At 40.6% G+C, this 24,216-nt stretch overlaps 2 protein-coding genes across 3 annotated transcripts in view; one reads left to right on the top strand and one right to left on the bottom strand.

Moving 5' to 3' along the window:
• The first annotated feature begins 2,907 nt into the window (after positions 1 to 2,907).
• LOC134206666 (uncharacterized) lies at positions 2,908 to 3,768 on the top strand. Its single transcript, XM_062682394.1, has 2 exons — positions 2,908 to 3,157; positions 3,219 to 3,768. The coding sequence occupies exons 1-2, from the start codon at positions 3,007 to 3,009 to the stop codon at positions 3,698 to 3,700; spliced, it is 633 nt and encodes a 210-aa protein (XP_062538378.1). The 5' UTR covers positions 2,908 to 3,006; the 3' UTR covers positions 3,701 to 3,768.
• LOC134206665 (zinc finger protein 436-like) overlaps positions 3,698 to 24,216 on the bottom strand; it is a 34,141-nt gene continuing 13,622 nt past the window's right edge. Inside the window, exons 1-3 of one of the 2 annotated variants that reach the window (XM_062682393.1) lie at positions 5,511 to 5,761; positions 4,441 to 5,446; positions 3,698 to 4,204 (exon numbers count right to left, since the gene is read on the bottom strand). In XM_062682393.1, the coding sequence (XP_062538377.1) occupies positions 3,777 to 4,204; positions 4,441 to 5,446; positions 5,511 to 5,639 (1,563 nt within the window). In that variant the 5' untranslated portion in view covers positions 5,640 to 5,761 and the 3' untranslated portion in view covers positions 3,698 to 3,776. Of the gene's footprint in view, positions 4,205 to 4,440; positions 5,447 to 5,510; positions 5,762 to 24,216 lie in introns of those variants that run through there. The other variant, XM_062682392.1, reaches the window with a different exon arrangement.

Genomic DNA, 24,216 nt, shown 5'->3' with positions numbered 1-24,216 from the left:
ACCTACATAGCTAGAAGGAATACTCAAGAGCTTTCACTCAGCGAAAACCGCATCTTAATTAATCGTTCCAATAATTAGTAATCGAATTTAAACTATACAGTGGATTTCTGTAGCTTATTGCGTAACTCCTCAACAGGCAACATTGCTGCTCGTGGCGCGAAAGATAACATACATAAATTCAGGCTACTATGTTGCACTGCACATTTCAGTGATGCCCTCAAAGAAGTTTAACGATCATGACTAAAGATTCGCATCTAGAGATGTCGCAAATTAATCGATTACTTCGATTAATCGATTCATCGTTGTGATAATCGATTAATATTGAATCGATTATTACCCAACGATTAATCGATTCAATAATCGAGAGGAATCGTGAGTAATCGATTAGTTGCTAATCGATTAATCAGAATTTTACGACATCATAAGGATGTCGAAAATTAATTGATTATTTCGATTAATCGATTCATCGTTGTGATAATCGATTAATTTTGAATCGATTACTATACAATGATTAATCGATTCAATAATCGACAAGAATCAAGAGTAATCGATTAGTAACTAATCGATTAATCGGGATTTTACGACATCTCTATTCGCATCCTGTCTTAAAATCGATTACTAATTATTGGGGCAAATAATCAACATGCGGTTTCCGTTGAGTGAAAGCTGTTGAGTATTCCTTCTAGCTATGTAGGTTTTCTTTTAACCTGCGCTCAATGGGGAAGCATCATTAACAGTATAATGAAAAAATAAATTTCCCCATACTAATTTGCATGCAAACTTGAAACGGCTTGTGCTAAATCAGTTTTAATCCAAATGAGCTCAAATTTTCAGGGGACACTCAGAACATGATAAAGAATCAGATAAGCACTGTGGAGCAAAATCAATTTTTTGAACCACCCTAATATATAGCTCCATGGTTACTTGGGGGACTTTCACACTTGTGTCTTGATGCTGCTTGAATTATTTTATTTGTAAAAATATTAAATAATATTTTTTATAAAACTAGATTTTTTTTCCCTTTTACTATTACCATAATCGCATACCTATCAACTCAGATCAAAGAACTAGATATAAAATGTGTATGTTACAAGATAGTGACACTTCAAGATCTCAATAGTTTACTTACTGATTGAGCTCTCTTAACTATAAGCGGAAGCAAAAATATTGCCATGAAAGGCATTTTTTTTCAATCGGATATTGGATCCTGCTGATATCTCTGAAATTTGAACAAAATTTACCAACTAAAGATTCGAACTTTTTTTCGAGCATTAAAACCTCATTTAGTGTGTAAAACCTCAAAAGTGTAAGAAGGGTTCCATTCACTGTAGGTGGATTAAGTCGGGTTTTTATAAATACATATGATCGGGACCGTTTGAGTCGAGAAAAAGGTATATCCGGGCTGGATTCCTGAATATTTCCCGGCTGTGTTGACGGAATTTCAGAAAGAATTTTAATGGACTGCAGAAGTAATTTGAATTAAATTCCAGAAAGAATCCCGACAAGATGTAAAAGAAATTTCTTTGGGTCTAGGTGGGTTTTCTTTTGCAGTCTTATCCAGAATCGTTCTCGCCTGATCCTAAAAGAAAACACGACGAATTTTTAGAAGGGTCGACTGGATTCCACATAGAATCACGAATGGGATCCAGAAGGAAACTCAACTTTATTCCAGGCCGGGTTTCTGTAACTCGCATGGGCATTTTCTCTAACCCACTTAGTACCTACATTATTTCTAGAATCGTAACATAATTCCTTCTTTCCTTCCAAACATGATTGAAATTATAATGAACGGCACCGTTTTGCAAGTTTGCTGTTTTCCAGGGCCATCGAATAATCCAGCGGTATGCAGCCACTCGTCGATCTCAGAGAGTCTTCATAAATTTGACCTAGAGTCCATGAAGCGGACGACTAATTGCAATTGACTTGTATTATTATTTACAAAAATTAAATAAAAATAAAGGAATAATATATACAAAAGAATTCACACATTAATAAAGTTAAAAAAAAACAATAGGATTCCAAAAATATTGTAAATATCCTCAAAACAAGAAAAAAAAAGTAGAAGATTCAAGGGATCTATATCTCATTCATATCAAGCAAAAATCTAGTAGAATGGTGGTACCCATGTCTACACTGCCAATTTGGATTTTTGCCAATAAATATGTGTGGATTTTTAGTAGTGTAGGAGATATATCTGCGTTATCTAATACTAATGACACACTGGTGGTATAAGTATCCATGGTACAAGAATCTTGAAATGAGTACCATACCAATTATTATCTTCATCAAAGATAGTCTTGGAATAATTTTCTTATCCTCTTGTACCATGGTACAAGTACCACAGGTATGTCCTTTAGTATTTTTTTTTTTTTTTACAAGGGAGAATGCATTTACACACTAACCCAGTACACGTGCATTGTAGTTGCCAAACTACCACACGGAAGTGTACTGGAGTGTCGGACTCGACCATACCGGTAATACCGACTAAACTCCCTTGGGCTCCACCATCGTTTCCCCAGGAACTACCTCGCAGTACTACTTCTGGGGGACGGCAGTACTAAGCGTACTCGCTCATTAATGTCCTTTAGTATAAGAGAACCGATATGTCAAATCCCTTACGGTTCAAACCGGTTACTCGTCTAACATTTGAGGTAGAAACGGTTGTTGCATTTGAGGCGGATTTGAGGTCTGACAGGTTCTAGACAGCAGCTATCTAGCAGATTTTTTGTCTCAGAGATATCACGGGAGACATCTAGAAGATCTTTCCGAGCGGGAAGAGAAAAAAAATACATAAAATTAGGTACTTTTTACTAATTGTGCAGATACTTTGGTTGGTGTCCGCGAATGATTAGGTCAACCGTTTGCTCAACCGTTCAATGATTGCTGAGTTGAATCAAAATGTGTAATCATGACGATGATGACATGCAATCATTAGAAATTAAAGAAAATTTTCCCTGATGATAAACAAACCAGAGCAAAAAGATTGATACGCACGCACGCAAGACGATGGAAATTATCAAACGGAAACAGAGAGACAGATCAGAGATCAAGCCGGCAACTAACTCTTTACAACAGGGAGCAGTTCTAGACGGATCGTGCACGACAAAAAAGGAAAAGAAGGCCATGTGTGGTTCCGCTTCAAACCAGCATACAATGCGTAAGTAAACTTTCAGTCGAAGATAAAATCAAAATTCAAATTTTGAACACTCCACATACAGATCAACTGATACAGCACAATTCCAACTTGCAATACATCTCCGAGTTGAAAAACATCACTGCCAACACGACGGCCAAAGACCTCACTGAGGCACAAAAGCTCGCCTTCCAGGCCTTGATGCGGATAGCACACGACCCTTCAGGTAAGGTCTGGTCAAAACGGGTCGAAAAATTGGATCGCCAGAGAGCGGCCAGACTCGAAGCAGAGTCCAAAATGAAAATGGAGCGACAGGAAGCGGCCACAATCAAAGCGGAATCCAAACGAAAACAAACGGCAAATAAACAGAAACAAAAAGAATCTCTCAAGAAGAAGATCAAAAGAATGCGCACTGAAAGGAGATTTCCGCTGCCTCCGGAAAAGCGAAACGAAGATCCTGCCAGGCGATATGGGTTTATTCCACGATCGCAAAAGAAAGAGAATCTTGCCGATTATGTCAAAGTTTGGGGAAAGGACGTGATAAGTAGATATAAGGCCGTTGAATGAATGTTAGCAAAACTTACCTACATTAGGTATCTGTTGAATATCATACACAATAAATTTATCCTAATGGATTCAATCGTTAGTAAAGTCCATATCCCGAAGAAGCGGTTGAGGGGATCATGCTGGCCGGGTCCATCATCGGTGACGGCGTGGAGCTTATCATCATCGCAGATGACGCTTGCGATGCTGGACTGGGAACCGTGCTGGCCTCCGGGAAAGTAACCACCGCATCCTGCTTAACGGAAGCCGGTTCGCCGTGACTTTTCTCGTGCAATCGCATGTTTCCGATGGTGGCGAACGCCCGGGGGCAAAACTTGCACTGGTAGGGCTTCTCGTTCGTGTGGACCCCCCGGATGTGGGTGTCCATGTGGTGTTTCTGTCGGAACGGCTTCTGACAGTACTGGCACACGTACGGTTTCTCACCCGAATGCACCCGGAGATGCTTCTTATGCGATCCGGAGGAGGTGAACCGCTTGGAACAGATGTGGCACTCGTAGCGTTGCTCACCTGGAAGTGGAAATGGTTTAGATTGAAATGTTAACAAATATGTATATCGATGGAATTTGTTCGTTAAACAGGAAAGCATTATTACATTGCTGAGTTGATTGAACATTTCGCAGTCAAATAATCAGCATAGAAAGATCTATTTACTGAACGCTTATAACTGAATCGAATACTTTATTCGAAGAGGACCAGTATGACAGACTTCACCGAAAAACTTTCGCGCAAATCCTCATACTCACCCGTATGCTGTCTAAGGTGCACGATATGCGTGGACGTTTTGTTGGAAACCTTTCCGCAGAATGGACAAATGCACGGTTTGTGTTCCCGTGGTTTCCGCGGCTTTCTTTGCTCCTGCGGTAAGTGGGTGGCCTTGTGCAAACTCAGGTGAGGCGCCGTCTTGAAGCCCTTTTCGCAAATATCGCAAATGAAATCTCTCGTTTCGATGTGTGCCGCGTAATGGTTACGCAGTTTGGTTTCATTGGAAAATCCCTTGCCGCACTTATCGCAAACGTACGGCAGGTTGGGCGTGTGCACATCAATGATGTGCCCCTTAAGTCCTTTCTGAGTGGCGTAGTTCTTCTCGCATTCGGGACATTGGAACGGCCGAATGCCGGTATGCAGAAGTTCGTGATCTACCAAGCGCGACTGCTTCGAGAAGCATTTCATGCATTGCTTGCACTGGAATGGCGTTGATCCGTGGACAGATTTTCTGTGGGTATACAAATCGTATTTCCTGGTGAACTCCTGGCCGCAGACATCGCACTTGTAGTGACCTCTGTTTCTTTTCTTCTTCTCTGCGGTCATAGCTTTATCCAACCAATCGGAATCATGCTCACTATCAGATGTCTCGGATTCGTTATCGCTGTCATCATTTTTATGGGTATCTTCAGCATCCCCGTCCGAATCGCTGCCCTTGAGTTCAATCTCCACACTGAGAACTTCTTCATCTTCTTCTATTTCCGGAATAACTTGCTCTTCCTCATCTTGTTCAGGCGTAGGCTCAGTTTTCGGAACGACCTTCTCCGAAGCCACATCAGTTTCCAAATGGTCACTTCCTTGCAGAAAATGACCGTAGTCGAAAGGAGGGACCTTCTTCCCTTTCGATTCATTCTCCTTCATGAAATCCAACTCATTTCTCAGCTTAGCATCCGTTATCTCACACTGCAGTTTAAAATTGTAGGCCCGTTCCACGGTTTGGTGACAACGATCGCAGATACGCCGCGGCAGTTCATCGTTTTCGTGGATCTGGAATCATGTTTTGAAGCAATGTGATCCAATTTTCTAAAGCTCACCTCCCAGTCCTTCTTACCACAATGTTTGCACAAGCTCGAATCTTTGGCAGCAAATGCTCGTTCTTTTCGACGTACAGCTCAATCCAGTTGAGGCTGGCCTTTTCTGGTGCTTCGCACAACCGACAAACTGTGGAGTGGTATTCCATTTTTAAATGCACGATTTGCACTTTTTTGAGCACTCCATTTACACAAAATAATTTTGAGAATAAAAGTTTTGTTTTCACGCATCCAGGCCAGCAAAGCAGAAGCAAGACGTTTTGTCAGTTTTGTTTGTGTTCATTCTTCTGGCAGTTGAACTAATGATGATTCATGAATTCATTACACGACAAAGTCAGCAGTGAATTCCACAGGGCTAGTAAGGAATGATAAATCGCAAACATAAACTAGACTGGACCAAAAATCTTTAAAAATATGTTGCAGAAAAAAAATAAGGGCAAAATGCGCAATAGTGGACCGCCTAGTAGTTAATTTTGCTCTTTCTGACATAAGGAGTGAAGGGGGAAGCCCATATGGCATAATGCCATTTGGCATAATGACGTTCGGCATAAGGCCGTTTGGCATAATGCCATTTGGCATAACGATTTAAATGTCTAAAGGCCATTTGGCATAATTTGTTGGGTACCTCGAGGCCATTTGGCATAACGACCGTTTGGCATAATGACCATTTGGCATAATCCTCGAAAAATGAATTAAATACAACGGGCCGTTTAGCAAAACTACCATTTGGCACAAAAAAGGTTAATCGTAGAAATATATCGACATTGCTGTTTCATAAGGGCGAAAGTCGCAAACATAAACATTGACTTCTTCTGCTGATTTCAGGAAGATTAAAGACTTCTGGCGATATTTTCCACTTCTGTTTGATAGAAGGCGCGGAGCGCCACCAGTTCCAAGTGGTTGTTACCTGGGAGCGGTCCTAGTTGTTGAGAAATTTGCAAGAAAAGGCATTGTTTACGATTGCGAGTATGCATTTGCCCGGGATGAAGCAAAAAAGAAGATGACTTCTTCTAAAAGTACGCATTTGCCCGGGATGAAGCAACAGAGTAGATGACTCCTTTGTATTTACCCAGAATGAGGCAAAAGAGCAGAGTGTAAAATAATCGAAATTTTTTAGTGAAGTCCATTTTTCTTCATTTGTCAGTTCACTTCCAACACATTCATAGTCGGCTCTGGACAGTCAATATTCAGTTGAATATTAGTCATTGAATATTTATGCACATTTTACAAATTGATAAATTATCTGAAATCTGTACACGTTTCAAATGAGTAAAGTGATTTATCACACAGGACTGAATCCGATTTTCATCTGCGAGGCACTTTCAGCGGTAAACATCAACATAAACAATGCTAATTATGTTTTTTTCTGCACATAGTAAACACATTCAGTGACAGTCGAATGAATGAGTTCGTGGAGTAGTTGTCTGACTATGTCATTCTATGTTTTGAATATTCATGCGATGTTTGTCAAAATTCGGACCGAAGTTGCTTCATGAAGATGAATATTTTAAGCTCTGCAAAAGAGTAAATGATTCATTTCTTAAAAATACGTGTTTGCCCGGGATGAAGCAAAAGAGTAGATGACTCCTTCTTTAAAAGTACGCATTGTAACGAGCCAATAGTAGCTCGAATAATTCCATCCAATCAAGATTCAAAATTCTATCGTCATCAACAGCGAATCAGTAACATCACCGGCAAAATTAAATTGTAGCCAATCAGATTTGTTTGCTAGGTACAAATCATTCTGGTCCCCGCGCAAAAGTATAAAAGTAGGGACCCAACACGTGCAAAAGCATCAGTATCGCTATATTCGTTGGACAGTAAAATCAAAAACCAAAAAGCAGAGAGAGATTCCCAATCCTATCCCAACCACTACCAGCGAACCGAGGAGCAAAGCCCCAACGAGGAAGCCCTGTCGTGCCAGACAATCGTACCCACGACTGCGTGACGCACGAGGTACCTGGTTGCCGGTACTCACGCTCAAGAGTACGCGGCCGCATTACGTTATTCCAATCGATTCTCGACTGCCGGTCCGGCTGGACCGTATCTGTCCCGGCCTTTGTTCAAAGGTGCGCGGGTTGTCATCACAGTGGCTTTGGCAGCTCCAGTGGTTCTGCGGTAAACCAATCGCAATTATCATTGCGCGGATTAATCAAAAGGTCTCCTCTGCATGTGAATAAGTCCAACAAATTTCATTGTTACAACACAGTAATTAGTTGTAATTAGTGTTTGTGATTATCAGTACAACCGACGTAATACTAATGACACACTGGTGGTACAAGTACCATGGTACAAGAATCTTGAAATGAGTACCATATCAGTTATTGTCTTTATTAAAGATAGTCTTGGAATAATTTTCTTGTTCTCTTGTACCATGGTACAAGTACCACAGGTGTGTCCTTAGTATAAGCAGTGAATTGAATAGTTGTTATCATTGAGTGATCGCTCCTTTTTGCAACAGCACCAACAACGGTGGTCGGTTAGTCGGAGCTTCGTGCTGCCTCCAACCAACAGTCGTTCCCAACCAGTGACCCAGCAGCTACGTGGGAATTGGTGTGGCTTTGGCCGAAGAGTAATAAGTGTGCACACCTCAGTAATGATGCTATTTTTTTGTAATTGCGCGTGAGTAAGTTAAGAAGAACATTAGGGTAAGTCAAAAATTCCCGATACGGCCGTTTTTTGAAGACATAGTAAAACTGTATCAAAATGGATTTGATTGGTATTTTTTAGTAAATAGTTTTAAAATGAGTGAGATTGTATTATTTGTTTTGAATTTTGATTGATTTCCTATTAATTGCTGTGCGATTCCATGACTAGCCGCAGAGCTAAAACCGGGCAACCATTAGAGAGAGTGAGGTTTTGCATCAGGTTTCGGCCTGATTGGCGCTAAAGCAAAACTTTTGGCAACGGAATCAATCTAGATTCGTGTCGTTGGATATTTTGTTGTCCCTAATTTGTGGTCCACCAAGTGAAAACGTTACAGCATTTGCCCGGAATAATGCAAAAGAGTAGATGTCTCCTTCTTTAAAAGTATGCATTTGCCCGGGATGAAGCAAAAAAGAAGATGACTCCTTCTTTAAAAGTACGCATTTGCCCGAAATAAGGCAAAAGAGTAGATGACTCCTTCTTTCAAAGTATGCATTTGCCCGGGATGAAGCAAAAGAGTAGATGACTCCTTCTTTAAAAGTACGCATTTACCCGGAATAAGGCAAAGTAAGCCACGAAGCAACTCATAAGCAGGATCAGAAGCAGCACGGCGAACCACGGAAAATATGCCAATATTAATTAGTCTAAGTATGAAGACTAAGGACAACTCTTTGTATAACATATATCAGATTAAACTGTACTTCTTTGTATTTTCATCCCAAGCCATTTTTTTAATCCCATTTTTTGGTTGCCACCCGTTAGGAGTAAAAGTAAATCACTTCTTAAAATACGCATATGCCCAGAAAAAGTCATAATACAGATGTAAATTGAGCTTCTTCCTAGAGTTTTTATAATTCTTTTAATTTTTATGCCAAATGGTCATTATGCCAAATGGTCATTATGCCAAATGGTCGTTATGCCAAATGACCCTAAAATCATTATGACTATTTTTCTTTATTATGCCAAACGGTCGTTATGCCAAATGGTCTTTATGCCAAATGGCCCCTGGCTATTCAACTCGTTATGCCAAATGGCATTATGCCAAACGGACTTATGCCAAACGGCATTATGCCAAATGGAATTATGCCATTTGGGGTAGCCCCAGGAGTGAAAATTTTCAACATATAACTTCGCGTGATATCCAACATCAAGTTCTGCATCTTTCCCTCACGATACATATTGCAGGGTGCTGTCAATACGATACACCGGGCGGCTGTTGTAATGTTTCCAAAAGCGTATTTGCACAGGATTCCACCCGGCGTTTCCCATTCGAAAGGAACAACTGCATTCTAGGAAACGCCGCAATGTTATCTCCCCATAAGAATTGCAGGGCTGTTACAAACTAGTCGAATTCCAATCCGCGAAATTTGCGACTGGCAAATTGAAATCCCATTCCGTGCCCATAGTTCGAACGAGCCAGACGTGTGTGCTGTGTCTCATCGCTGATTGTGTTCGGTAGTGCGAGTCTATTGTGTGGTGCCTACCTACGGATCCAAGGCGATCGCTGTCGGCGAGTGAAGTAGCTGCTTCTGGCGACGCCAGTGAAGTAGGCTATTGTTACTGCTGCTACCTACAGCAGCAGGGGCAGATAAGTAGAAACGTTTTTATTGTTCTCCCATCTGCTTGATTCGGAGTGGGACTGATAGAATAAATAAAATTAGTTTTTTAAGTTTTTTTCTGATTAGCTATTAGTCTTAAGTTAACATAAGCAAAATCATCCTTCCACCTTGCGGGGTGAGAATGGAGACAGAGACTGTGGAAGGCAATGGGCCTCCAAAAGATGCAGGGCGCACACGATTGTACCATGCGGCTTCGCCTGGGCCTTGGGTTGTTTACTTTCGGCAGAAAGTGAAGAGCCTAGATTTTCTGGGCATAAAACGAGATTTGACGCGTCGTTTTACGAAGCTTGAATTCAGCCAAATCAACAGGAACAAACTACGCATCACCGCACCTACATACCAGGTGGCGAATGAAATTGCTGGCGACAGGGCGTACAATGTTGAATATTTAGTTTATGTGCCCTCGCGGGAGGTCGAGATAGAAGGCGTAATCAACGCAGCGAGCTTGACTTGCAAGGATGTGCTTGCAGGGAAAGGTCGCCTAAAGAACGCCCTGCAATCTACCGTGGATATTCTGGACTGCAAGGAATTGCATTCAGCAGCCACGGTAGATGGCAAAAAGGTTTATTCAAAGTCGGGCTCGCTTCGGATGACATTCGCCGGTTCGATGCTTCCAAAGTATGTAGATATAGAAAATATGTTGTTTCCGGTGCGTCTTTTTGTGCCAAGGGTATTTAATTGTACCAACTGCAAACAACTTGGTCACACTGCCGAGTTTTGTGACAACAAACCACGTTGTGGCAAATGCTCAGAAAGACATCGGGAGGAGTTCTGCCAGCAACAAGCAACAAAATGTGCTTATTGTGGTTTGAATCCTCCCCATGGTTTGCAGGAATGCCCGGTGTACAAAAAGCGCACCAAAAAGTGAAGCGCTCGTTGGTACAGCGCTCCAAGCAGTCGTATGCGGAAATGGTTAAGTCGCAAGACACATCCGCCACAGCCACTGCATCGACTGCTATTTCAGCCACCGTTCGTGTAAGTGATTATTATGATTCCATATCCATTGATGAATTGGACTCTGACGCAGCCGATATGGATGATCCTGCGGAGGTACACGTGCCCGAAAAGAGGAAGCAACCGTCTTCCCCGGGATCGCGCCGCAAGAGAACAAAAATCATCCATAAAAGCTTGACAAAATCTGAAGGTAATGGGGGTTTATTTAAAATCCCGAAGCAACCTGTCCCTACTGCTTCTTTTGATCCTAGTTGCAGTAAGGCATTCCCGCCATTGCCAAAATCCGATGTTTCGAAGAAACATCCGGCTAGGAGAATCAACGAAAGGAAAAAACAAATTCGCACTTCTAGAAAAAGTATTCCGTCCAAGCGAGGATTGATCTCCTTTAAGGACCTTGTGGACCGTTTTTTGAACTTGTTCAATATTCCGAATTCATTGAGGCCAATCATTGACCTCTTTATTCCAACAGTTGAAAGTTATCTGAAGCAATTGACTGTTTCATGGCCCTTCTTGCAGAAATTGTATCTTTCGATGGATAATACGGCCAACACCGAAGATACAATCACTGTGCTGCAGTGGAACTGTCACAGTCTGAAAAATAAATTAGTCGTGTTCAAGTTTTGATTCGCAATTCCGATTGCGATATATTTTACCTCTGTGAAACATGGCTTTCTTCTGAAGATGAAATCAACTTCCACGATTTTAACATTATTCGCCAAGATCGGGATGATCATTATGGTGGCGTTCTTTTGGGGATCAAAAGCTGCTACTCCTTCTACAAAATCCCCATTCCGACTGTTCCCGGCTTAGAAATCGTCGCATGCCAAGTAAATGTGAAGAATAAAGATCTTTGCATAGCTTCAGTGTACATTCCTCCAAATGCCTCTATTAATCGTCGACATTTTTGGAGCGCAGTCTCCCTTCTATCATCTCCAGTATTGATATTGGGTGACATGAACTCACATGGTATTGGATGGGGCGAAACGTATGACGATTATAGAGCGCCTATTTTCTATGATTTGTGTGACGATTTCAATTTGAATATTTTGAACACTGGTGAAGTAACTCGAATAGGACCAAATGGTCAACAAAGCCGTATTGATCTGTCTTTATGTTCAAATTCACTATCATTAGATTGCACGTGGAAGGTAATTCAAGATCCCCATGGTAGTGACCATATGCCGATAGTCACCACAATTAAGAGTGGCTATCAACAATCTGAGCCAGTTAATGTTCCTTTCGATCTCACGAAGAACATTGACTGGCAAAAATTTGCATCGGCGGTAAAAATTGGTATTGACTCAACTGATACTCTTCCACCTTTGGATAATTATCGATTCCTTATTGAGTTGATTCAAACAAGCGCACTAGAAGCTCAGAAACGACGCGTTCCAAGTACATCTGTCATCAGAAGACCAGCCACTCCTGGATGGGATGATGAATGTACTAAGTTGTATTCTGAGAAATCTGATGCCTTCAAGGCCTTCCGTAAACACGGAAGGTCCGAGCTTTTTGAAGAGTATTTGAGGCTCGAAAGAAAGCTCAAAAATCTTCTCAAGGCAAAAAAACGTAGCTACTGGCGACGTTTTGTCGAGGGACTATCGCGAGAAACCTCAATGACAACACTTTGGAAAACGGCCCGCAACATGCGGAACCGCATTTCCACCAACGAGAATGAAGAATACTCCAATCGATGGATATTCAACTTCGCAAAAAAGGTCTGTCCAGATTCCGTACCAGCAGAACCGCTATTTCGAGAATCAGTCACTGATCCCAGTTCTTTAGGTGGACCATTCTCAATGCTGGAACTTTCTATGTCTCTTCTTTCATCGAATAACTCTGCTCCGGGATGCGATAACATCAAATTCAATCTTCTTAAAAACCTCCCAGATATCGCAAAAGACGATTACTTGACCTGTACAACTGTTTCATGGAGTACAACATTGTGCCACCTGAATGGTGACAGGTGAAGGTAATAGCTATTCAAAAGCCTGGAAAACCAGCGTCTAATCACAATTCATACCGACCGATTGCCATGCTATCATGCATGAGAAAATTATTGGAGAAAATGATCCTTTCAAGAGTCGACCATTGGGTCGAAGAAAATGCATTGCTTTCAAATACTCAGTTTGGATTTAGAAAAGGAAAGGAACAGACGATTGTCTAGCGTTGCTTTCTTCAGATATACAACTGGCCTTTGCGCACAAGGAGCAATTGGCTTCAGTATTCTTGGACATTAAGGGCGCTTTTGATTCAGTTTCCATAGAAGTACTGTCAGGCAATCTGCACAGTAATGGATTACCCGTTATTTTGAATAATTTCTTGTACAATTTGTTGTCAGAAAAACAAATGAACTTCACACTCGGCACTCTGACAACTTCCAGAAATAGCTACATGGGCCTTTCCCAAGGTTCGTGTTTAAGTCCCTTGCTTTATAATTTCTATGTTAAAGATATTGACAATTGTTTAGAAGGACAATGCCCGCTCACACAACTTGCAGATGATGTCGTGGTCTCTCTAAGAGGTCCATGTGCAGCTGTCTTGCAAGGACCATTACAAAAGTACCCTGAATAATCTGACTGTTTGAGCCAGACATTTGGGGATCGAGTTTTCACCGCAAAAAACTCAGTTGGTTGTGTTTACTAGGAAGCGGTACCCTGCTCAACTGAAACTAAAGTTGTTGATTAATGACGTCAACCAATCTTTATCTTCTAAATACCTTGGGGTCGTGTTTGATTCTAAATGTACCTAAATGTATTTGATACAAAAATGCCGGAAAAGGATCCATTTTCTACGTTCTATCTCCGGAACATGGTGGGGTGCTCACCCGGAAGACCTCATCAAACTCTATAGAACGACTATTCTCTCTGTTTTAGAGTATGGCTCCTTCTGCTTCCTCTCAGCAGCTGATTGCCACCTGATCAAATTGGAACGAATTCAGTATCGTTGTTTGCGTATTGCCCTTGGCTGTATGCATTCAACGCATAACATGAGTCTGGAGGTGCTTGCTGGAGTCACTCCTTTAAAGCACCGTTACTGGGAGCTCTCACTTAGAATACTCATCAAATGTGGAACAAGTAACACACTTGTTCTAGATAACTTCGATAATATGCTTGAACTAACTTGTCGTTCAAGATTCCTGAGAGTTTATCTCAACTACATATCGTCAGATCTTTGTCTTCCGTGTTATAATCCCCCTCGAGTTCACTTCACCAACGACAGTTCCTCAATTGTATACGATCTGTCCATGAAACATGCTATTCAAGGAATACCAGATCATCTTCGACAAATATCTATTCCCTCACTTCTGAAAAATATGAACATGTCAATTGCAACAACAGATATTTCACTGATGGTTCTCGCATCAACGGATCCACTGGCTTCGGTGTTTTCAATGTAACTTCAACCACCTTCCAAAACTTCAGGAACCGTGTTCGGTTTATGTTGCTGAGCTGGCAGCAATTAACTTCGCTTTGGGGATAATTTCCAATCAGCCCGTAGACCATTATTTCATCTTCTCGGATAGTCTTAGTTCTATCGAGGCACTCCGGTCGATGAAACCTGTTAAGCACGCATCTCACTTTCTTACAAACATAAGAGAGCAGATGCGTGTTTTGGTCGAAAGATCATTCAAGATTACCTTTGTTTGGGTCCCATCTCACTGCTCAATCTACGGCAATGAGAAGGCAGACTCGTTGGCAAAGGAGGGCGCACAGGAAGGTGAGGTTTATGATAGACAATTCTCGAGCAACGAGATTTTCCCATTAGTCCGTCAGAGTACTCTTCAAAGTTGGCAAAGGAATTGGACACACAATGAACTTGGACGGTGGCTATTTTCTATAGTTCCAAAAGTTTCTGGGCGAGCGTGGTTCAGAGGTGAGGACTTAAGTCGAGGCTTCATTCGCGTGATGTCGAGACTTATGTCTAATCACTATTCACTAAACGCACATCTGTACAGAATAAACCTTGTCGATAGCAACTTATGTAGGTGCGGAGCCGGTTATGATGACATCGATCACGTAGTTTGGTCCTGCTCGGAAAATGACGCCTCCAGAGAGCAATTATTGGATACCCTTGTGGCCCGAGGTAAACAACCCTTCAGGGAAGTTCGAGGTGTTTTGGGAGATCGTGATGTTGTCTATATGCAGGCCATTTATAGTTTTCTTTGTGCTTCTGACATCAAAATTTAATTTTTTTTTTCTTTCTTCAAAGTTTTTTTTTTGTTTAGTCTCTGCCTTTTTGTTCCGTAGAGCTCCATAGCTCTTGCCATCCGGAAGATGCTCCCAGTCGAACCATTCCTCGAGCATGACGACACGCCACATCGTCACTGACGCCAAATGCCCGGATGAGAAGCTGAAATTTCCTTATCCCAAATCCTAAGCCCCGTCCATCCCTAAACATTGTAAACTAACCTCGAGTTACCACGAGTACGCTGGCTCCTTCCCCTCTCTTATTAACTGTATAATAAAATGATATTGATTGTATATATCACAAAGAACCATGGCTCCGTAAAGTGTTATACACGCCTGAGCCTACCAAATAAACGAACTTGGAAAAAAAAAAATTGAAATCCGCGACTGTAGAAACAAATCCGCGACAAACAAAAATATAGTTTCTTACTTCAAAACACGTTTTATAAATTTCAACAGTTTTGCTTCTAATCTCTTGGCGTATTCGTCGATAGAAAAGAAAATGAAGGAACGTTCGCTAGTTTATGTAATACCCAAAACGCTTCAACCATATTACGAGCCACAGAAAATATATGCGCAGTGTTGAACTATCTCCGAAAGAAATTCAATTATTAATGTTACCGGGAAACCTTCCATTCTAATCGATGTTGTATATATACATTTAGTTATAAGTTGGTTGGGCAGATGGCAGTCTGTTGTCATAGGTAAATACCAGTTAGATCAAGGGTTATATTTGAATTATATTTTTTAGCACGCTAGTTTTTTTTCTAATATCTACCATCGTTTTACAAGGGCATGGACGCACCAATAATCCGTCCGGCTATTTATTAATTAGTCATTGAATTTTGCACTTCCGCCAGTTAGGAAATAAGACAATTTCTTCAAAAGCAAGCGACATAGCTCTGCAGAGGCCCGAACAAAGCTTGACAAATCTGATTTAAAAGCACTCAGGCGAAATGATTCCAGAGGCGGACAGGAACGGTTCTAAGACCTACGAATTTTTAAAAACTTGGATAATGTTCACGATTTGAAAATTATATCATTACCACTACGTATGTGATAATAGATGGGGATTGCTAATTTTGTATAACACGGCAGACTCGACACGTTGTTTATTTGCCGGAAGAGTATCAAGCAAAGATAACATGCACTTGAGGTACCAAAAGAGACCGTAGGTAGGCTTCATAGTAGGTCGCGTACAAGATGGTGTTTTGCAATTAAAGTAGACCTGAGGGTACTAAACTTCAGTGCGCTTTTTAGCAGTTGGCCCAGGATTAACTAAGTACGTAAGAGTTAATCTATATCGGAGTGAAGCTTAGTAAGCGGAAATAGTTAGATTATGCCCCCACATGTGCAAACTAGTTCGTAAGTGAGTAGTCTCCCAAACGAAGGAGGGACTTGCCAGGATCTAGCGATTAGCCATCTATAGTGAGCATTACAACGCCGTATGTGCTATCCGTCGTAGGAGTCTTTTGGAGTCTCAAGGCTCAAGTTCAGTCAGACAGTTTGTTCCAACTAAGTAATCACGAATAAACTCTCAATGGATATAAGAACAGCGATGAATTTTGAAGCACAGGTAATGGAACAAAAACACATTGAACTGAAAAAAAAACTAGCCTACACAAAGTTATTGGAATACATAATAAAACAAAGGACGAATATCGAATGGTTTGAATGATGCCTGCAATAGTGGGAGTCATTAAGCATGGTACAAAACTTGATGCAACTGATGGTCGAGCAATGAAAAAAAACCTATATCTATCGTTCCACCGACGATATTCGGATTTCTGAATATCGCCCCAACCATTGACATGCGATCTGATCCTTTCTCAACAAAAAAGAGGTCGATCAATCCACAAGGACTTTCTGTTTGACAGCTGATATTGCCGAGAATGACCAAAGCACAGCATTCTCAACCTAGACCTGAATCCTTCAGCAGCAAGAGACACTCGTGGATGCAGATGAACCAGGTTCCCACCACCCTAGGATAAGGAGTCATGCAAAGCGGCAGGAACCCCAGGATTCTAGTCCTCAGGGACCCGGAACCGCGGGAACTCTATCATGCCATTGTGTTTTTTCTCTACCAAATTTTATCCTTACAATAATTTTAATGTGACAATTTTAATTCAAAATAACTGGCGAAGCCCTTGGTTGGCTCACAAGGCGGCCCTTCTGGTCCGGCCTTCCTCTTAATTTAAATTGCTATTATATGTACCTTGCTATTGATGGGACCCAAGGTTGGCTCGCGAAAGGAATCCTTCTGATTCCTTTCCTCATTGGTGTTGAACGGAATATTATAAATCAAAAACACATAAATAAAGACAGCTTCGATCAGCTATCAGTTCCGTCCCGTCAGTTTCATGTGTGAGTATTAATGCGTTTGATCCAACTTTATCGTCGATCTTCTATGCAGCGCAAGTAATCATAATTGTAATTCTGAAATTAGTGGCACAAATGTTCTAGGCAATAAAATAAATAATTCTCGGCATTTCAGTAATCTATAAATGCAATTCGACAGACTTTCTATTAGTCCACTTAAACCAACATCCATACGACTATTGAAAGGTTATTCGAATATCATGTGTTTGGATCTTTGACGAATTGCTTATTATGCAAACTCCCAAATAATCGACAGCTTAAAATAATAAATTTGTTCTGCATTTGTTTGACTAGTATCCTGGTCGCAGAAACTTAAAAACATAATTGTATTAAGCAGTGGCGTAGCCAGAAAATTGGTATAGGATGGGTTTTCTGAAAATTTTTTTAACGCAAAAAAATTTTCTTCCAAAAATTTTGTCTCTGGGGGGGGGGTTTATACCCAAAACCACCCCCGTGGCTACGCCACTGGTATTAAGATATAAATATTTCTGTTCTATTAAACTACCATCCGCTTCAAAAAAGACTGAAGCAACTACATCAAAATGAGCACATGTACACAAATCCGGTCAATGAAATTTCGAACGACCATTCTTTCGAAAATCTTCGAGTTAATCGCAAGGTATGCCGCAAAACAGTTGATCAAATTCCTATGGAGCTTTTTGCTCTCGCTATATAATTCTGGCACAGAAAGATATAAAATTATAAAACTTAAGAATTTTTTTTACAATGACAGAAAAATCAACAACGCATTTCATTGAAAGTACCGTCGTGCGGGGCTTCTTTTGATTTCAGGGGCTACTTTGGCTTTTCGATTTTCTGAAAAAATGAGGCGAAAAAAATGCCAAATTTGAAACAGAAAGTTAGCATCCAACTATTAACAAGACACCCGAATGGTAATAATTTGATAGTAATTTACGTTACAATTCTTGTTTCAAAATGTCCAAAGTAGCCCCCGATTTATCAAAAGAAGCCCCGCACGACGGTATTAGGACAAAACTTAGGCAACCTTCGCACTCACAACAGAGATTGCATTGAAGAAATATTTTTAATCCTCAAAAGATCTTGTTCCATTTAATTTTTGGCGATTTCCTAAGGATCATCGGAAAACTCTTTTGTGCCTGCTTTAGTTAGAATTTGTTTTTAAGGATAACAAAAAATTAGATTTAGAAACCAGTTCGTATCAGAAAACATTTCTTTTGCAGCACAATTAAGATCGATTTGGTTGCTTCTCAAGTCTCTTTGATTTTTGCAGAGAAATCTCTCACCTATTCAGAAAACCATAATAAAGCCTCTTCCTAACGTCAGTAGCTACAAAAACCCTAAGTTATTCTGGAATTTGATTCATGACTCATAATTTTATGACTCATGGAATTTATGACTCATAAAAAACACTTTAGGATTCCAAATTTGTGTTCATCGGTACTTAACTATTTCAGCACATAGCATACATTTTGGAATTGCATGAATACTTATATTGATTATGACAAAATATCGTGGAATTTATTCCACATCTAAAGAGTTTAAAAATTTCAAGTTTCAAAAAAATTGAGATCTTTATGCATTAAGTAATCATGGAAATGCTTGAAAACTTTCAGAAATATACTCATATCGAATTTCATTTATAGATAATTCGAAGAAGATTCTTGAATCTTAGATTACACACTTATCCACATTTAGTAACATGGAGAAGACAAGTTGAACACAGCGTTTTGAAGCAATCACAGCATCATTGGAAATCAATTGTATTATTCGCGATTTTTTTAATGTTAGTTCTAGGACAAATGAGCGATAAACTTAGTCAAACAATTTCTATTGCAATCCATGCGCACAGTGCTTTAAATCGCCTTTGAAAATTACATCCCACCAGCTGGTGCCATGGCCTCCCCTAGACCGAGACTCTAGTTACGCCTATGGTAGCCGCGCGTCTTACCGCACGGCTAAGGAGGGCCCTAAGAATTGAGTATACGGGCAGCAAAAAGAGCGGTGTACTTTTGGGCAAATGCGTTAATATATAAAGCCTGTCCACTTTAAATTTCGGACACCCATCTTCCAACGCGGTTTTTAAACATTTTTATAAACCTCTGACACGATACATTTACATGACAGCTCAATCTCTTCGCCAAACTGCTGATTACAGCATATTTTAGCTCTCGTTCAAATTGATGAAATGGCGAGAATTAAATTAAACATTATCTAACTGTCCGAGATTTAACGTGGACAGGCTTTAAAACACACCACGTTATTCGTTCAAATTAACATTTCAAAGTCTGACTGAATTCACACCCCTGAAGGGGTCCTCCTTAGCCGTGCAGTAAGACGCGCGGCTACAAAGCAAGACCATGCTGAGGGTGGCTGGGTTTGATTTCCGGTGCCCGGTGCCTGTCGTAATTTTGGTTGGCGGCGTTCTCGGCGCCACGGCGAAGGCTATTTCAGCCAGCGGCGGCGGCGGCTTGAGTCGACGTAGCAATTTTTTTGCGTTCATTTATTAAAGATATTTTCCGGATTATTTCGGGACATATTCAAGACATTAAGGAGAGAACATTTTGAATACCGCCGGAAAAATCTGATGAAGTCCCCTGGGTTTTTCAAAAAGATAAATGTGGAAATTATTTTCGGATTTTCCACGGGAACTACTTTGAAGTTTTCACGAGGTTTTTTTTTTAATTTCTAAGGGAAGCTTGTTCGAATTCCAAAGTAAAATTGAATTCACATGAGAAATTATCTTGGAAATTATTCAGATTTTCTTGAGGGACTGATACTTCAAGTGAAGATACAAACACGTTGAGTAACAAACGAACTTGTGGAAATTTCATTAATAACGTGTTAACTCTTAGCAGAGCTAATAAAGAACAACTGAAGTGGTTGACGGTTGATAACAGAATAACAGTTTATTTGAAGGTAACAAACATTTGGTTTTAGCAAGGCATACTACGTTATTAATTGTTTCTTAACACCTCGCCTCAATTAATTATTCCTAACAATTCACGCAACTTCCGAAATCTGGGAGCTGGAAGTCCTTTGGTCATCGCATCAGCTATCTGATCATCGGTTGGCTTGTATTCCAGTTGAATTTGATTCTTCTGGATCAGCTCCCTCACGAAAAAGTATTGTACACCCAGGTTTTTTTTTTACACGGTTTGGTTTTAGTCGTTTAAGACCTTCAGCGTCAATGAAATAATGAGTTAACCCCACGAAAAAATTCACAAAAAAATCAAAGAAAATTCAGGTGGTATTTAAAAGCTGTGAAAGTTTAGGTTAACCGGGAAATTATTGAATTCTAACCGTGTAAAAAAAACCTGGGTGTATATCAATATGTTTGATTCTTCTGTGCTTGCGGAGTTCTTTACAAATGGCAATACAGGATTGATTGTCTTCATATACTGTCACCGGGAACTTGACTATTACATCCAAGGTTTTCAGTAAATTAACGACCCAAACTGTCTCACTGCTTGCTTGACACAGGGCCATTAACTCAGCTTCAGTTGTAGATAAGGCCACAGATGCTTGCTTCCTAGTAGCCCACGAAATCGTTGCTCCGTAAAGCTTCAATACATAACCAGATACAGATCGTCGGTCATTGATATCATTCCCCCACTCTGCATCAGTGAACGTACATAATGCTTCTGATGTTGAAGAACGGCGAAACACTAATTTGTAGTCCATTGTGCCTTGCAAGTACATTAGAATTCGCTTCAGATATGTCCAATGTTCATCTGTCGCGCAGGCATTGAAAACCAGCAAAATAACTGACCGCTGCACAAATATCCGGTCTTGACGTAACCATCAAATACATTAAACATCCAATAAGTTCTTTGTAAGGTTTCTTCGTAAATTGTGATTCATTTTCACATTTCAACAGTTTCAAATGAGGTTCTATGGGAATAGCCGCTGGTCGACAGTCTACCATTCCAAATCGTTCAATAATTTTCTTCACGTACTGTTTCTGATCTATTTGCATTTCACCATTCATTCTGTTTCGATGAATATTCAAGCCAAGAAATGTTTGAACCTCATTTAGATTTTTCATTTCGAACTCCATGGACAACTTCTTCTTTAAACTTTCAATCACAGCTAACGACGAACTAACTATTAATATATCATCCACATATATCACAAGATAAACAGTGACTTGCTGCTCGGTCCAGTAATACAAACATTGATCATGATCACTCCGTTTAAATCCCATCTTGGTGACAAATGCATGAAATCGCATGTTCCAACTTCGTGATGCTTGCTTCAGACCATAAATAGCTTTATTCAACTTGCAAACTTGATTTCCTTTCTTGAATCCAATTGGAGCAAGTAAAACTCGTAGTGCTGTCATCTTTGCCACGGGTGAGTAGGTCTCCGAATAGTCGAATCCTTTCTCTTGCAACTAGTCGGGCCTTGTATCGTTGAATATTTCCGTTACCGTCTCTTTTCATAGCGAACACCCACTTGTTACTCACGATCTTTAACGACGCTAGCTCTTCATTAATAGCTTGTTCCCACAACGGCCAATCATCAAGTTTTTTTTAACTCCGCAATATCATTCGGTATATCATCAACAAATTCTTCGGCAGCAAGAGCAAACGCTGATATCTTCATGCCATGCAGGAGGACCACGGCTTCTATTACTACGACGAACTTCGCTGTGATTACTTTCTTCAATTTCAACTTCCTCATCTTCAGCTGCATCTTCAAACAACGTTAACATTCATTAATCATGCCAAGATATTTAATTTCTCGTACGCAGTGTCTCGTCATCACTTTTCACCGAGACATCATCAATTGAATGATTTCGAGAAATAATCATATACTTATATTAGTAAATTCAATTTTAACTAGTTGTACTTCCACCATCTACTTGAAGAATGCAAATCTGCATTCAAGTAATCAATCGCATCTTCTAAGTCTTTAGCTGCAATGAATAACATTTGTATGAGAGCCTCCCCGTCCAGAAGGGGTAGGGGTCAAGAACCACCACAGAAATATTTCCAAACTTCAAACACCTTAACATACCAAATTTGGTTCTTTTTGCTTAATTAGTTTATGAGTAATGTGGAAATTTCGATTCCATTAGTATGCCCCTCCCCTCCTTGCAGAGAGGGGAGGGCTCACGAACTACCACAGAAACATTTTATGCCTATTATATCCACCACATGCCAAATTCGGTTCCATTTGCTTGATCAGTTTCCGAATTATGCAGACATTTATGTTTCATTTGTATGAGAGCCCCCCCTTCCAAAAGGGGGAGGGGTCACGAATCACCACAGAAACATTTCTTGACTTCAAAAACCTTAACATGCCAACTTTGGTTGCATTTGCTTGATTAGTTCTCGAGTTATGCTGTAATTTTTTTATTCATGTGGAAGACCCCCCCCCATGAGAGGGAGGGATCTCCAAGTATCATAAGAACCTTCTCGGCTCCGAAAACCTCTGCATACTAGTTTTCACGCCGGATGGTTCAGTAGTTCCCGAGTCTATAATGATCAGACAGACAGACAGAAATTCATTTGTATGTATGTAATATATGAAACTATTTTACCCCATATTCCCCTTTAACTAACATACTCTCCAGATAGAATAACACTGCGCTTACCCAACAATATTCTAATCATTCAGATTCAATCAGAAATATGCCGTAAACTGATAATAAGGGCTGCATTCCGTTCAAAATATCAAAGTTCTGGGGGAAGTTGGGGGAAAACGTCCAAAAAGTCCTATTAGGAATGCCGTGCCGGATCCGAAACTACCCCCATTCGATTCCTGGGAAAATTTTGTTTAAGAAAAGTTGTTGGTCAGAATTTTCGTTCAGCGGCCTTTTGAGTTATTGAATTTTGCCCGAAACATGCAACATTTTCCCCATTGTGCAACGTGTCGTCTAAATCTTCATCCGCATTTGGTAAATCTGCCTCTTGCAATTCTTGTCTTTGCAAGTCTAGAGCAGCACTACGACATTCATCGGATTCAATACCATGTCCTCGGACCACAAGCAACTTCTCATCATTTTGATTCTGCTGAACAATTAATTCATTTTCATTCCCTCCTTCTTTTTTCAGTTGACTTTCGTTGAAAACTATATCACGGGTAACGAATACTTTCCGACCATTCCAGACACGATATCCATTTGGCGCATAACCAACGAACATAGCTTTCTCAGTTTTGTCATCTAGCTTTTTCCGTTTCTGTTTTGGAACATGAACAAAACACTCCATTCCGAAAATACGCAGGTAACTCACATTCGGTTTTTTGTTATGCCACATCTCAAATGGTGTTTTATTACCATCAATGGGGCCCTCCTTGGCCGTGCGGTAAGACGCGCGGCTATAAAGCAAGACCATGCTGAGGGTGGCTGGGTTCGATTCCCGGTGTCGGTCTAGGCATCGACCGGTTCACAAGGTCACGTGGGTCTCCCGTGACGACTTTACAGAAAATCAAATCGACCACATCTGCATCAGCCGAAAATGGAAACGGAGCCTTCTTGATGTACGGAATAAACGTAGTGCCGATACCGCGTCTGATCATCACCTCCTCATCGGCGAAATACGCCTGCGCATTGCGCGGATTCGTCGGCAGGAGGAAAGAGTTGGACGACGATTCAACACACGCCGCACAGTGGGAAAAAATATGCATAAAGCGACAAAGAATTGCGTATCTCAGGAACGCAACGAGATTGTTCTAATAAAATTAGTGGTCCTGACGCAAAAAAGTCTAAGGAATCGAATAAGAATGGTTTCGAGGGCCGCACGAATGAGTATCATGCCCGTTTTACCCAAATTCCCCATTTGAATACGATTTTCATCGCAATTTACCCAGTTTTTTCGTCACAATACTAGAACAAATTGTCAACAATGGCTTCTCTAATGGAATAAAGTATGGGGAATTGAATGGAGGGAATATTTAAACCTAAAAACTAAATAGTGCCCATTTTGCCCTGATTCCCCGTTTTGATATAA

This window comes from Armigeres subalbatus, chromosome 1 (genome assembly GCF_024139115.2).
Source record: "Armigeres subalbatus isolate Guangzhou_Male chromosome 1, GZ_Asu_2, whole genome shotgun sequence".
Classification (NCBI taxonomy): Eukaryota; Metazoa; Arthropoda; class Insecta; order Diptera; family Culicidae; genus Armigeres; species Armigeres subalbatus.
Note: the sequence above shows the minus strand (reverse complement) of the source record. Positions and strands in the feature narration are given on the sequence as shown.

Excerpts from the sequence above, each read along its gene's own strand:
- LOC134206666 (XM_062682394.1), top strand. The coding sequence starts at position 3,007 with ATGGAAATTATCAAACGGAAACAGAGAGACAGATCAGAGATCAAGCCG. Across the intron at positions 3,158-3,218 it reads TTCAAACCAGCATACAATGC|ATCAACTGATACAGCACAAT; the intron begins GTAAGTAAACTT and ends CTCCACATACAG.